The sequence below is a fragment of the Gavia stellata genome, chromosome 18 (assembly GCF_030936135.1).
Source record: "Gavia stellata isolate bGavSte3 chromosome 18, bGavSte3.hap2, whole genome shotgun sequence".
Taxonomy (NCBI): Eukaryota; Metazoa; Chordata; class Aves; order Gaviiformes; family Gaviidae; genus Gavia; species Gavia stellata.
The window spans coordinates 18,345,918-18,360,779 of NC_082611.1; the positions used below are offsets into that span (position 1 = coordinate 18,345,918).

A 14,862-nucleotide genomic window follows, 5' to 3' on the forward strand; every position below is an offset into this window, starting at 1 on the left:
GACCCGTTCCCCCATCAGGGTTTCAGGCATTCCTGGGCAACGCTGGAGGTTGAAGCCAAGGGCTGGTGCTGACAGCAGGGCTCTGCGGCCTCTCCGCTTCCCAGGTAAGCTGGGCAGGAGCTGGAGCTGGGACACGGTGCCCCCCTCTGCTGAGCTCAGAACTGACTGGAGAGCTGTCCCAGCACCGGTGCACCATGACCCGCTTCGACTCCGGCACGGAGCTACTGCTGGCAGGCTGGCCGGGCCAGGCTTCTGGCCCCGAAGCCTATAGCCAGGTAAAACCACCACCGTACACCATAACCTGTTTTTCTTTGCTTGGTGGTGTCTGGTGTGGGATAACACAGTTATCCCAGTGTAGATCAGTGGTGTACCCGTGGTGGCGAGCCAAAAGGAGAGGAGAGAGACAGGAACAGAAAGTGAAACGGAGGTGGGCTGGAGTGACACTGAAGGGGGGAAGAATTGACCCTGGGAACAGCAAGAAGGCAGAGCAGGGCGTCACCTCCTCCAGAGCATTACAAACAAGCTTCAGATGTACAAAATTGTCGGGGTTGGGCGCAGAGGTGGTGTCCTGGCTTGCCGGGGCGCATCCCTGCAATGAGAGAGGGGTCGGCAGGCTTGCAGGGCTGTTGCTTGTGCCCTTCCTGAAGTGTTTTGAGTAGAAGCCAGTGCTTTGCTGTGCACTTCAAGAAATTGTTTGTCAGTGCCAGAGGAACAAATGCCTGGAGAGCAGTGACTGGATTGATGGTTGTCCCTTCCTGGAAGCAAAGTCCTGACTATGCCAGCCCAGGAAACGCATGGTAACCCTGTGTACCAGGTGGCCTTGGCTTCACGCTGTCTTCTTCTTTCTTTCAGCCACTCCCACTCTCCCGGCTCCATGGCTGACATCCGCGAGTGGTCCTGCACCCGCTGCACCTTTCTGAACCCTGTCGGCCAGCGCCAGTGCTCCATATGTGAAGCCCCCCGCCAGAAGCCTGACCTCAACCACATCCTGCGGCTCAGCGTGGAGGAACAGAAATGGGCTTGTGCCCGCTGCACCTTCAGGAACTTTCTGGGCAAGGAAACCTGCGAGGTATGTGGCTTCACCCCAGAGCCAGGACCCAGCGGCTCCCCCTTGCCCGTCATCAACGGTATCTTGCCGAAGCCCACCGTGCTTGTGGAGCCCAAGGGCGCGTCCAAGGAGGAGGCTGCCAAGGCAGAAAGCAGCAGCGAGGACTCGGAGGGGAAGAGCCCTGATGAAGCGGAGCTGGAGAGTGGCTGGGCTTGCCAGCGCTGCACACTGCACAACACACCGGTGGCCAACTCCTGCTCTGCGTGTGGTGGTCCACGCAAGCTCTCCCTGCCCAAGATCCCGCCAGAGGCGCTGGTCGTCCCTGAAGTCATCACCCCTGCCGGATTTCACATGGCCCCCTCTACCCCGCAGCCTTTAGCCTCTGCAGAGATCCCTGATGGTGATGCCATGGCCACCCAAGGCCCAGTGGCTATGGAACAAGAGGCCCAGAAGATACCAGCCTTCAGTCCCTTCTCCCCGGGGCTCCAGAACAACCCTGTGCCCCGAAGCCGCCGGGAGGTGCCCCCCCAGCTGCAGATGCCGGGGCCCGAAGCCTCCCAGCCCGTGGCTCAGAGCGCAGCAGGGCAGAAGGGTTCTCCGCAGGGTCAGGCCAGGGCTGCCCCGGCTGCCCGCTTCCAGGAGCTGCTGTCCAACAAACGGTTGAGCGTGCTGGAGGAGGAGATGGAAGTCAGTCCATCCCACTGGAAGTGCAGCTCCTGCTCCCTGCTTAACTCTGCCGGGGCCGGCAAATGCGAGGCTTGCAGTGCCCAGAAAGGCAGTGACACCATCAATCTGGTGGGGGACTCAGTGAGATTCACTCCTTGCAGCCCCTCCAGCCCTGACTTCACCACCTGGTCCTGTTCCAAATGCACCCTCAAGAACCCCACCCTGGCCCAGAAGTGCAAAGCCTGCGGTTCCTCCAAGCTGCACGGCTTCCAGGAGCACGGGACGCAGGGCGAGCTGTCCCCTCGCTGCCCTGACTGCGGGACTGGCGACAAGGGTGGCTGCTCCTCTTGCGGCGGCAGGGCCCCGTCTGCCCGCAAGGTCGCCCGTCTCTTCCCCTCCCAGCTGCCCACGGGCCAGGAGAGGCCAGGCCAGTGGGCTTGTCCCGCTTGTACCTTGCTCAACGAGCTGAAGGCCAAGCACTGTGTGGCCTGCCATACCCCGCAGCAGTACGTGGCCCAGCGCAAGGGCCTCAAGCCCCTGAAGAGACGGGAGAGCATGCACGTGGAGAAGAGGCGGCAGACAGATGAGGGAGAGGCCAAAGCCCTGTGGGAAAATATTGTGACCTTCTGCCGGGAGGTGAGTGTTTGGTGAACTAGTCTTGCTCCTGGTTTCGCTTGGAGGGGGCTCTCTTCACGCCTCCCCCGTGGGTCTAGGGCATCGCTTGGCACAGGCAAGCTGCCTTCTGTGTCTTGGGTCCCAGAGAAGATCTTCACCTGCAACAGCCGGATGCTGGTTATTAACACTGAAATGTAATATTTTAAATTGGTGCAAGATAATCTCTGGGGTGAAGACGGCCCATCCAGTTCACTCCCAGTCCAAGAGTGAGGAAGTCTGAGTGTTAACTCTGAAACCTAGTGATATTTTAAATCAGTGAGAGAGAATATCTGGGTTGAAGAGGACATTCTTGGTGGTCAGTACATCTCCTTCCGTATGGAAGGGTGGCAATACCTGGGAGAGAGTGTGTCCAGGTTTGCTGGTAGCACCGCTGTCTGTGGGCAGCAGCTGCGACGTGTGGGTGCAGGAAATCTGGGGATGCAGCAGGCAGAGGCTCAGAGCACTGGCAGGGGTGCAGGCAGAGGAACCGCTGCCACTGCCAGCAACTGCAAGCATTCGAGAACCGTAAGCTGGGCCTTGGCGTTCTTGGGTTTGGTGTTAGTGAATGCACAGCTGCAGCTGCAAACGACTCGCCCCTGTTTTGGGAAGGACAGCTGAGGTTTAGCTCTACCCTGGCTCCAGGTGAGGGTCTCAGGAGCGCGTGCTGTCACCCTCCCCTCCCACTGTGAAGTATCTGGCTCGATCTATTGGGTTTCAGTCTCAAACAGTGTGCTGATGGCCCCATTTTTTTCACTGAGTGGCATAAGATGCTCCTGTGAATGCTGCTCTTTCTCTTCCCTCCTTCTGGGGGAAGCCTTCAGCTCTTCTGGACCAGATGGAAAGGGAGTTGCAGTCCCATTTTGACGTACAGACAAGGCTTTTTCTGCTTGGGCCGAGGTGTGTGTCCATGCCTGTGCCTCCGCTGTGCAGACTGGGGACGACAGAAACGTTTGGCTCGGGAGGGAAACTGTTGAGAAGGATCCTGTTTTGGGGTTGTGGGGTTTTTAATTGCTATGTGTCCATCTTAACAGATGTGGGTGTCTTTATAGCAGAGAGACCCTGATTCTGCTTATCCCTCTCTTTTAAGCAAGTGAATAGCCTCTTTTGTAGGCAAGGAACAGCTGTTATATCCAGTGGAATCAGGCCTGAAAGATGAATTATGAGAGATGGCCAAGTTGAATTAGCAGCTTGCCGCTGCCAAGGAGGGGAGTCTGCCTTGTCCCATCCAGCACAGCTCTCGGTCGGAGCCTTGGCTGAGCCTGTTCAGCTTGCTAAGCTGGCAGTAACGGGCTATTAGATCAGCGTGGGCCATCTCCTGAAAATCCCCCTAAAATTAAATCACTGCTATGTTCTGACACTGTTTATGGTAAGTCAAAGGCTCTGCAGGTCTGAGGGAGGGATTGGCAGTGGTGGTGGGACACTATTGCTCACATACTCCTGCTCGCTCCGCTCTTGGCGCGTCTGCAGCTTCCCAGCGATGCTCCTGTTTGGGCTGGCATGTAAGGCAACCTCCAAGCTTCCTTCTGGCCGCGGTGTTTCACAGGCTATTCAGCCTTCCTCTGGCGAAAGCATCAGGCTGGCCAAGTTCTCCTCTGCCTGTTGTCCGTGTGCCCCAAATCACGTGGAGCAGCTTGCCTTGCTGCGCTGCTCCCTGCAGAGATTTCTGCTTGAGCTCCTGCCGTGGGCACTCCCTCCTCCGCTATTCCAGGGGTGCCTTTTCCAACACTTCTTGGTGCGTGGCCCCCACTTTTAGCTTTACCCTTTCTCTTGTGTCTGGGAGGAGAGCAGAGCTGACCTCTTCCACTAGCTGCCTCTGCACCGAGCATCTGCTGGGCATCTTGTGCTGTCCCCTCTCTTGCTTATCCCACTGTCTCACGTTTCTTCTCGCCTCTAATTAACCATCCTTCCCCCTTTCGGAATAGCAACACACATCGCCACATTCTGCAGAGCTAGAAAGACAACCCAGGACTCTTCCTGTCTGTGCCATGCTCTGGCACCTCTGCCTGCAGAGCTTTTCCGTGTGCTGGGGGAGGCCCCATCTCTGTTTTCCTTCCTCTCCAGCCATCAGACAGTCCGCTACTGGCAGCGAGGCCATGCAGGGCAAGGCAGCAGCCTTCCTCGGCCCGTGCGGTCCCAGGGAGGTGGCAGCAGAGAAGGTCACATCTCTGGTCCAGAATGGCATGAAGAGGGTTCTCGGCAGAGCAGGAGGAGTGAAGGAGGTCTGATGCCCAGATTTATCCCCTTCTAGGAGAAATAAGCAGGGCTCCTTGTCTGACACTGTGAGCAGGCTCATCGCTGCCCGGGCATGAGAGGAGTTATGTGCTCCTCTGCTCTGACGCTGCAGCTCTTGTGCCTCTCTTTCCCTCCATCTCACAGGGATATTGGTAGTGACAACTTCTCTAAAGCATTTAGAAATATGCGAAGGGAGAGATCGCAGTATGAAGGTAATTAGCTTGTTAGGCAGGCTTTCCGGACGCTGCTGGGGAATTGCGCTGCTACGGCTTTTGCGTTGCCTTCAGTGCTGGTGAGGTCCGTGGGCTCACATCCAGGCTCCCGCAGTCCTGCTGAGTGCTGTCCCGGCCCTGGCCATGATACCGGGGAGGCTGAAGGCTTTTTCTACCTCTGCTGCTTGGAAAATCATCGCAGCGACTCCACAGGGGACAGAAAGCTTGAGATGCCCTCAGGCTCTGACTCATGGACTGCTGCCTTGTTCTGTGCCCACGCGGCCCTGCACGGCGGGTTCCTGGGGAGCCCTGGCTGCACCCCAAGAGGCGAGTGTGCGAGGCCGGGATGTGGCAAGATGAGGTTGCTGGCCAAAACAGCAGAGGCAGCTGCTCATCAGCTGCACAGTGTGGACACTCCCCTTGGAAGAACCAGCAAGCCTTGGGATGTGTCCCTTTTGGCCCGCATTGGTATTGGAACAGTGACATCTATTAGCTGAAAAACACCCTTTTGCGAAAGAGAAGCTGGAAGTGCTAATTGAGGCACCACGTAGAAAGCGTTCACTTAGGATTGCAACAGAAAAGGAAGGACAACTACTAGTTCAGTGTGCATAAAAGCTAATTTAAATCAGAACTGGCTTTTGCTGAAAGAATTTAATTTCATTTAATTAACAATAACAAAGAAATCCCAGTTCTCATTTCACCCTGTGTTGAACTGTCTGAAAAAGCCGCTCTTCTCCCCTTGGTGCAGTTCTGTCCTTCCATCCTGCCTCTGTGGCTAATACCTATGAGATTATCTGCCCTTCAGTCCATCCTTTTTTATTTAATACGCAGCAGCTATTGCAGGTGGGCTCAGACATGGGATACCCTTACTCTGGAATTGCTTGCCTGTTTATGGTCGGGCTGAATCCAATTGCGAAAGGTGCCCCTGATACCCGCCACGGCTGTGCCTCGGGGGTGGCACAGGACTGCCAAGCCCAGCGTGTCCTCTTCAGCGCAGGGACAGCTCAGCCCTTAGCACAGGGCTCGGAGTGTTTGCTTGTCAGGTGGTTCCCGCAGGCTTGCTGCTCGCACGCTTTGCCGCTTATAGGGGCAGCCAAAGTCCCCCACGGTCCAGCTTTTAGCACCAGCATGAAGTGCGAGACAGTCCCTGCCCGGGGAGGTTCCTGTGAAACAGAAAAAGGCAGATTTGAGTCGCAGTCCGGAGCTTGGGGCCCAGAGAGGTGAGCTGGCTCACGGCAGGGCTGAATGCTGGACCTGATGCACCACGTGCATCTGTGCCGTTGCCAGCAGACACCCGGCCCCAGGCCTGCTCCCCGGCACGGCATTGGAAGGGGCTGCCCGAGCCAGGCAGGAGGGCTGGGGGTTCCGCTCTCACTCCTGGGGGTGCAGTGGGAGGCTTTCCAGGCCAGCTCCGTCCCAGGAGGCCCCGGGGAGCTGTGTGTGCCGCACAGCTGCACACTGATGCTCTCCTTGCCTTTCGCTCTCGCAGAACAAAGTCAATTTTGTAGATGACAGTTTCCACCCTGGGCCCAAGTCCGTGGGATTCCCGGAAGGCGACAGCGTGCAGCAGAGGGTGAAACAGTGGCTGCGACCCCACGAAATCAACTGTAGCATCTTCAAGGACCGATCGGTGAAGTGGTCGGTGTTTCGGACACCCAGGCCCTCGGATATCCTACAGGGACTGCTGGGAAACTGCTGGTAAGGGGGAGCGAGCCAGGCTGACACCCTCCTACCCCTTCCTCCTTCCCCGCCTTCATCCAGCTCCAGATCAGACCCCTCAGCCCTACTCAAACCCATTTATACCCCCAGCCCTGTACCCCATCCTCTGCCTTACCCCTTACCAAGCGGCTGCGGACCGCAGTCCCCTGCGCTGCACGTCTGGGCAGCTGCCTGCTGCCTGCCCGTGCCCCGCTGAGACCATCCCACGTCCCGTCCCGCCGGCAGGTTCCTGAGCGCCCTGGCCGTGCTGGCCGAGCGGCCGGAGCTGGTGGAGAGGGTGATGATCACGAGGACGCTGTGCCCCGAAGGTGCCTACCAGGTGCGGCTGTGCAAGGACGGGACGTGGACCACGGTGCTGGTGGATGACATGCTGCCGTGCGATGAGTGCGGATACCTCCTCTTCTCGCAGGTCAGCGGCCCAGGGGGGAAGAGGGGTGCCGGGAGGGGGTGGGCAGTGCTCCAGGGGCAGGGGGAGGCTCGTCCTTGGCTCTCCCAGGAGAGAGGGCTGATGGAGGCAGTGGGAAGAGGTACTGCTGTGCTTTGTGTGAGGCCCCTACTCTGTGCTGCATGGGGGGTTTGCAGCTCAGGACCCTGCTTTTTGCTGTACCTTCGGGACAGCTGAACTCTTTGAGGCCATAATATAAATCTGTTTAGGCCCCTTTTGGCATTTTCCAGGCTGCGATGGAGAAGTTTCATTTGCAGTTGCTTTTCCCTCACGCCTCCCTGCACCACAGCCACTTCACTTGCAGGGGAAACCATCCTTATTCTTCACGGCAAAAGGAAAATATTTTAACCCGTGTGTTTTGCACTGCGAGGGGCTGAGGGAAAGCTGCTTCTTTCCTCTGCGGGGAGGTCTGGCAGCTTGGCTTTGCCAGGAGGGGACTGTGGAGAAGGAGACAAAGCAGCCTGTTTCGAGCCGGTGCCCAGTTGCTCTGAGCACACTCGGGTGGCATCTGCTAGGATTAACGAAGCTCCCTCGGCCACCTCGGGATGTCACTGCGTGTTATGCCCTGCCCTGCCTGCCAGGCTCAGGGATGCTTGCTGGGATCACGTCCATGAAGGAGACTGAGAACATCTTTATTGAAACTCAGGTGGCAAAATCTGCCAAACAAAGCAAAGTGGTGCTATCAGGAGGAGACAGGGACCCCGGACTGGTGGGTTGGACTTTGTTCTGTTATAAAGTACACGCAGCCCCAGACTGCATCCTGCGTAGATGTCAGGACAGGACTCTGGCTGGGGAAGCGGGGCCCGAAGATGAGTATTTGGGGAACTTTAATCTTGGCACAGCTTGCAGAGTTCCCAGCTTGTGTGGGCTCGGTAGCCTGTGCCCTCCGTGGCGTGGAGGTGGCCCAGTCCTGGGGCAACTGCTAATTGCATCGGAGCTAACGGGCAGCAGTCCTGGCACGGTTGGCAGCGCCGGCTCCTGAGCCCCACTTAACCCTGGCTCTGGGCAGAGGGGCAGGGGTCCAGGCAGGGGCTTCGCACTGCGCAGGCACGGGTACGGCACTGCCAAGCCTGGGCTGCCTGGCTGCTTTCTCAGCGGAGTGGGTGATCCCCCCAGGGACACGGGGACACTGAGTGGGGCAAAATGATTGCCAGCGCTGCTGGATGCCAGTCCTGTTAAGGAGAAAATATGGAGAGGGGGAAAAAGGAGGAGTCTATGTCTACATTCTGCCTCACAGTAGACAGAGAGGATCGAGTCAGACATTATTTTCAGCACCAGATTTGCCTGTCTTTTTTTTTTCCTTTTCTATCCGTCCTTCCTCTCTTCAAATTTGAAGTCTGCTTTTTTTTTTTTTAATATTGAAGGTTTTCACATGGGCTGGGCTTGCCTTGCCTTTGTTTCCACGGGCATCTGAATCGTGACGAGATTTTTCTGCTGAGCTTTTAGCTGTGTGAGCTGAATGTGGGGGCTAAAAATGGAAAAATGGAGAGTTTTAAAAATAAAGGAAAAATAAGGCTCTTATCAGAGCTCCCCGGCTGCGGCTCAGGCAGAAATAAACAACATGGATTTTGTTGAGTAAGGGACTCAAAAAACAGTGAAAAGCACTTGTAAGCTTTCTTTATCCATCGGAAAGAAATCTTCACTGCCCTCCTTTCCTCTCCCAGCTCTTGGCTGCCACCTGTGAGTCGCACAGTCACTGTGTACCAGCGCTTTTCCCCTGCTCCCCTCCATGCACCGGGTACTGAACCCGATTTGCTGAGGACCCGAAGGCCGGCAAATGTCTCCTTGCCTTCTGTCCTCGTACGCCTTCCTCTTCGCGTCCTCGCTGCAGGCAGGGGCTGGAGCAGAGGTGTCTCCCCGCAGCCTGAACATGCCCAGGAGTAAAGCACAGCTGGTGACTGCACCCTGCGGCGCGCCGAGGACCCGCAACGGTGGCTTGGATGTAGCGGTGAAGGCTGCGCCCTGAGCCCGCATTGCCGTGGCCGATGGGGGCTTTGCAAACCTCTGGGTGCATTAATGCAGCTTCTGCATTTCTTTCTGAATCCGTAATCAGCCTAGCGATGCCAAGAGCAATAGTCTGGCACCAGAGCAAAGCAACTCCAGGGAGAGTTCCCCGCTGCAAAACTTGCATCTTCTCATTACATCTTGCTACTGTCCCTGTGCAGAAGTAGAGGAGTTTGCCCATCTGCCTGGGAGTTTTTGCAGCTTGTCTCCGTTCCATGGGTGAAATCTAATCAGTCCCACTGCCGTGTGTGCTCTGGGCAGCCTCCTCTGCCAAAGGTGTGTTGGGTTTGGTTTGCAATAGTGTGCGAGTGAAAGGCAGCTGTTCCAGATGTGCTTGATGTCCTCTTCTATTATTAAACATTTGTAAATCCAGGTTGAAGAAGAAGAAAGGGACCGTTAGCTTTCAAGCTGGACACCCACCCCTGCCAGCCTGACTGGGCACCCCAGGGTGCAGCTCTGTCAGCACCCAGGCCTCTTGGGTGTTTACTCCAGGATGTTTTCCCAAGGGGAATTAAACTGTGCAAACAAAACACTGAGCAGGCAGCGAACGGGGTCGCCCTTGGCCTCATGCAGACAAGCTCCTGGTGCCTTGGCCTTGCTGCTCCTGCCTCTCCATCTCCCATCGCAGCGGGAGGGCTGGCAGCGGGTGGGTGAGCGGGGCTTTGCCTTGTCTGCGCGCGCTGCCTTCGCTTTCCCATCTCCTGCCCGGGGCGGCTCGTGATGCGTTTCTCCCTCTTTCCGCAGGCCCAGAGGAAGCAGTTGTGGGTCGCCCTCATTGAGAAGGCGCTGGCCAAGCTTCATGGTTCGTACTTTGCCCTCCAGGCGGGGCGTGCTATTGAAGGCCTGGCTACACTAACGGGTGCCCCCTGCGAGAGCCTGATGCTGCAGGTCAGCTCCACTAACCCTCGCGAGGAGCCCATTGACACTGACCTCATCTGGGCCAAAATGCTGAGTTCTAAGGAGGCTGGGTAAGACGAGGCAGGAGGGTGCCGTGGCAGGAGCATGGACGCTCGGAGAGGGGGGCGAGGGGGGCCGCTCTCGTTTGCAGAGGCTCAGAGGAGAAGGGCTAGTGCATTACCTAGGGTGGAGACCACCACCCTTGGTACTCATCTGGAGCATTGGTGGAGCTCCCCCTCTAAGCTTTAAGAAATTATTTCTCCTTTGTTTAATTTTCATATGAAATTAAAATCCTGGTGAACTTCCCTGTGCACGTTTACTGCTGTTTTGTGGGCGTTTTGAAGTGGCTGGCATTGAGCCTGCTTGCTTTGCTTTGAGTTTTTTTCTGTTGTTAAGTGCTTGACCCTGCACGTCTCTCCCACCCATACATGGCATCTTTGCTGGCCATACCTGGGCATGACTATAGGCAGTCTATAGGTGATAAAGCAAAAGCAAAGACCTCTTGGTCATCACTCTGGCAGGAGGAGCGGGAGGGCAGTTAGGCTGGCTGAAGGCAGGGTTGTTCCTGCCAGCCTGCAGTACGGGGCCACATGGGAGGCTGATAGATCTCAGCATGTGGTGTCCCCCCTGTCCTCTCTGGTGGAGACCTCCCGCCCCAAATAGCCTGTCCTCACCCCTGCAGAATGGGCCGGCTGCCTGCGCAGTGGAGGCAGGCATACGGGCAGGACCCCAGGGCCTGGCAGAAAACGGCCGAGGTTTGGGCAAAGCTCCGCTGTGCGGGGACGGAGCTTTCAGCTCTGCAGGTGAGGGCACTGCTCGGAGAAGCTCGCCACAGAGCCTGGGCTCGAGTGTGCATGTGAGCGGGTGGAGGGAGCTCGCTGCTGCCCAGGCAAAGGTCGGGCTGGCGGGGCCGGGGCACTGCTCCAGGGAGGTTTACAGTGTGGTTGCAGAGAGGGAATATCCAGGAGCCTCCTGGGCGGGGAGTCTGTCCTGTGCGTTGAGCGGTAGGGACGAGCTTCCCCCCCCATGCCAGGCCTGGCAGGACACCAAGTGTTTTGCTTTCCCCCGTGCAGGTTTCTTATGGGTGCGTCCTGTGGCGGAGGCAACATGAAAGTGGATGATGTGGCCTACGAGAGTATGGGTCTGCGTCCACGGCACGCCTACTCCATCCTGGACGTGCGGGATGTGCAAAACTTCAGGTAAGTTCTGGGTGGAGGCTGGCATGGTACAGCAGACGTTCCTGCCAACAGCCCGAGCAGAAACCCTGGGGACAGATAATTGAGTGCACGTTGGACAAGACCTCGGGGACTCTTTGGTGTCCCATCCTCATGGCCAGCAAGGGCTGTTTCTCCATCCCAGGGTGTCACGTAAATGCTGTTGTCATACAAGCCGTCCTCGCCTGGCACTGGCTCCACTTCCAGGGCTGCTCTGCTCCAGGACGCACTATGGTGCAGAACGGTTCACCTGGTCTTCTCACAAGACGCGGAGGATTGAGTTGAGCTCCTTAAACTCAGTGATGCACGCAGGGCATCCTTCTCACCTTTGGATGGTGGGGGGATAGAAAGGGGTGCTGCACCCAACAGCCTGGGTGCTGTATGAAGCCCAATTTTCAGCCGTGTCAGTTCTGGGCTTGTGCAGCTGTGGGCACACACTCCGTAGCCCCTTCCCTGCTGAGCCCCTTCCCTGCAGCACCTGGCTGGAAGCCCTTCAAGCAGGAAGGGGCAGAGGAAGCTGCAGCAGGTCCAGAGCTGCAGGAAGTGGGCATCTGGGGTGACAGTGGGGTGGGATGCTCTGAGGGCTTTGAAAAGCAGGGGTAGAAGTGGGGTGGTGCCCTCTGCGGGCGGCTTGCTGGGTCTGCAGAGCTGGGAGAGCATCTCAGAGGTGATCTTCCTCACGCTTTCCTTCCTCCTAGGCCTCTGACACCCTTTTTCCCCTTCCCCCAGGTTACTGAGGCTCCGAAACCCCTGGGGCCGCTTCTCCTGGAATGGCAACTGGTCCGACGAGTGGCCGCACTGGCCAGCTCCCTTGCGTCACGACCTGATGCCCCACGGCAGCAGCGAGGGCGTCTTCTGGATGGAGTACAGCGATTTCATTAAGTACGGTAGTGCCCAGGAGGCAGAGGCTGTGGGGCGGGAAGCCAGGCAGGGGACAGAAAATGGGACATGGGGGTCAAGATGGGGCAGGCAGGGCCAGGCATCCCCAGAGGGGTGGAGGTGACCTGCCGGTGCCTGCTGCTCCCGGCTGCTGGGCCGTGGGGGCAGAGCAGTGCACCCACAGAGGACCCCGCCGGTGCTGAGCTCAGCTTCCCCACAGGTATTTTGACTCCGTGGATATCTGCAAGCTCCATTCGGACTGGCACGAGGTGCGCGTGCAGGGCATGTTCCCCAACAAGGCCAATGGGCCGGTGACGGTGACGTCGCTGACGGTGTTGGAGCGTGCCGCCCTGGAGTTTGCCCTCTTCCAGGAGGGCAGCAGGTGAGCTGGGCAGCACACGGGCTGCAGGCAGTGACCCGGCCCCAGGAGAAATCCCAAAAGCGTCGCTCTCTCACCCCACACCACCCCACAGGGTGGCAGAGCTCGGGGATGGGCCCCCATCACCATTTCTCCAGTCCTCAGGGTCTGCTCAGGTTTTAGCCGAAACCCAAGCCCTGAAGGCGCGCTGGTTCCTGGGGCTGGGTACTTGGGGCAGCGGGAGGACTCTTCCTCTGGCTCCGCCATCCTGCCCGTGGCCTCCACGTGCTCTGCGGGGCAGCGCTCGGGTGACGTGTGACCCTTCTCCCCCTCCTGGCGCAGGCGGTCGGACACGGTGGACAGCCACTTGCTGGATCTGTGCATCATGGTTTTCCGGGCCACCTTCACCAGCGGGAACAAGCTGAGCCTGGGCCGGCTGATGGCTCACAGCAAACGAGCCGTTAAGAAGTTCGTCAACTGCGACGTCATGCTGGAGCCGGGCGAGTACGCCGTCGTGTGCTGTGCCTTCAACCACTGGACTGCCGCCCTGGCAGGCCCTGCCGCCACCCAGGGTAAGGGGCTGCGCTGCCCTCCCCGCGACGATGCTGGCGGAGACTTTGGGGGAGGCAGAGGTGACAAAGCCCTCGATCTTCACCGTGGGGACCTTGCTGGGGGTGGAGGTTGCCTGCCCGGGTAGCAAGCCAGCAGCACCCTGCTCCTGAGGTTTGTGGGCTTGGCGACAGTCTCACTGATCCCCTCCTTCTTCCGTGTGTCTCCGCAGCATCCAGTCCCACCAGCAGCCGACCGGCCACCGATTATTCCAGCTATATCCTGGCCATCTACAGCTCCCGCCTGGTGATGGTGGAGCAGGTGGAGGCACAGCCCACCACGCTGGCGGACGCCATCATCCTGCTAACCGAGAACAAGGGCGAGCGCCACGAGGTGGGTGCGGGTGGCATGGGGCAGGGGCTGGCCTGCCTGTAGCTGCGGCGGGGAGGGGGGCGATGCTGCCAGGGGGAGCCTGGACCCTGCCTCTGCTGTGTCCTCAGTCTGGCAGGAGCTGGGCAGGGCTTGTGCCAGCACTGGCTGCCACCTAGTCCCCTCCTACCCCATGGATGGCCACTGTCTTTGCTCCCTGGGGCTGCGTGGGGTACCCCAGCAGATGGGCAGCCCTTGGCTGGAGGTGGAAGATACTGGTCCCCGGGGGCTGAGATTCGGAGGCAGGAGTGCCCGGAGGCTTCACACCCCTGACCCTGCCGTTTGCCCCAGGGCCGCGAGGGGATGACCTGCTACTACTTGACGCACGGCTGGGCAGGGCTCATTGTGGTGGTGGAGAACCGGCACCCCAAGTCCTACCTGCACGTCCAGTGCGACTGCACCGACAGCTTCAACGTCGTCTCCACTCGTGGCAGCCTCAAAACGCAGGACAGCGTCCCCCCCCTGCACAGGTCCGGGGTAGGCAGGGGTGGGTTGGCGGGGGGCTGCCCGCTGAGGGCAGGCGGGTGCTGGCAGGAGGCTTGAGGCAAGGCAGAGCCTGGCGCTGGCGGGGAGGTGTGGGCAGAGGGTGGGCGCTGGGGTGACAGGCAGGGGATGGGATTGCCGGGGCAGAGGCAGCTGCCTGGCCCTGAGCCCGTCACCCTCTTCGCAGGCAGGTGTTGGTGATCCTCTCCCAGCTGGAGGGTAACGCCGGCTTCTCCATCACCCACCGCTTAGCGCACCGCAAAGCCACCCAGGCCTTCCTCAATGACTGGATGTCGACGAAGGGCACCCACAACCCGCTGCTGACGCCCGAAGTCGCTGGGCTCCACGGCCCCCGGCCCCTATGACGAAGCGCCTCCCTCTCCCCGCTCCGCTCCCCCGTTATTTTCACCGAACCTCTGGCCTGGGGTCGCCCCCCGAGCTGTCAGCGCTGAGCCGTGGGGCAGAGCCGGAGCATCACACCCAGCACTTTGCCCTGCGCCGTGGGGCCGGGGTGAGCTCTCAGGGCCAGGACCAGCTCTGCCCGCCGCCCCCCGCCCTGGCACCACCAGCCCCCCCCTGTGCACTTTATGAGGAGCAGCTGGGGGCACGGGGCCATCTCAGGATCCCACCTGCCCCATACCCGCGTTGGGGCCCGGTGCCCTCGGCCTGCCCTGGGCACGCGGCGGGGGGCTGCGGGAGGGGGGGTGCTGGGGGTTGCTGTCAAGGCCCTTCCCAGGCACCACGCTCAGGACTCTGCCCCCCCCCGCGGCGCCAGGGCCCTGGCGCTGCAAAAAAAAAAGAATATACCTCTGACATCTGTCCGTCTGTGTGACCCTCCGTCTGTCCCCGGGCCCTTCCCAGTGTCTTGTTCCCCACATCGTCCGCTGCCAGGACCAACGTGGCACCGAGGTACCGTAGCTGGGCTGGGGGGTGCCGGGGTCACCCCGCTGTGGTGCCCAGACCCCCCATCCACCTCTCCCGTCCAGCGTGCCCCCTGCGCCGGGCCGGGGCTGGGGAGGAGAGGGCGCTGGGTTGTTTTGGAAAGCTGCCGGGTTTTCACCGCACCTTGGGGT

General features: G+C 59.3%; 1 protein-coding gene across 1 annotated transcript; it reads left to right on the forward strand.

Annotated features, from left to right (window-relative positions):
- Positions 1-852: 852 nt before the first annotated feature.
- Positions 853-14,249, forward strand: CAPN15 (calpain 15). The gene is made up of 11 exons (XM_059826382.1): positions 853-2,350; positions 6,302-6,510; positions 6,757-6,940; positions 9,725-9,948; positions 10,951-11,076; positions 11,821-11,973; positions 12,191-12,352; positions 12,671-12,900; positions 13,110-13,270; positions 13,598-13,776; positions 13,977-14,249. The coding sequence occupies exons 1-11, from the start codon at positions 875-877 to the stop codon at positions 14,152-14,154; spliced, it is 3,282 nt and encodes a 1,093-aa protein (XP_059682365.1). The 5' UTR covers positions 853-874; the 3' UTR covers positions 14,155-14,249.
- The last annotated feature ends 613 nt before the right edge of the window (positions 14,250-14,862 follow it).

Coding starts and splice junctions, on each gene's coding strand:
- CAPN15 (XM_059826382.1), top strand. CDS start 875: ATGGCTGACATCCGCGAGTGGTCCTGCACCCGCTGCACCTTTCTGAAC. Junction 2,351..6,301: donor TTGTGACCTTCTGCCGGGAG/GTGAGTGTTTGG, acceptor TCGCTCTCGCAG/AACAAAGTCAATTTTGTAGA. Junction 13,777..13,976: donor AGCGTCCCCCCCCTGCACAG/GTCCGGGGTAGG, acceptor CCCTCTTCGCAG/GCAGGTGTTGGTGATCCTCT.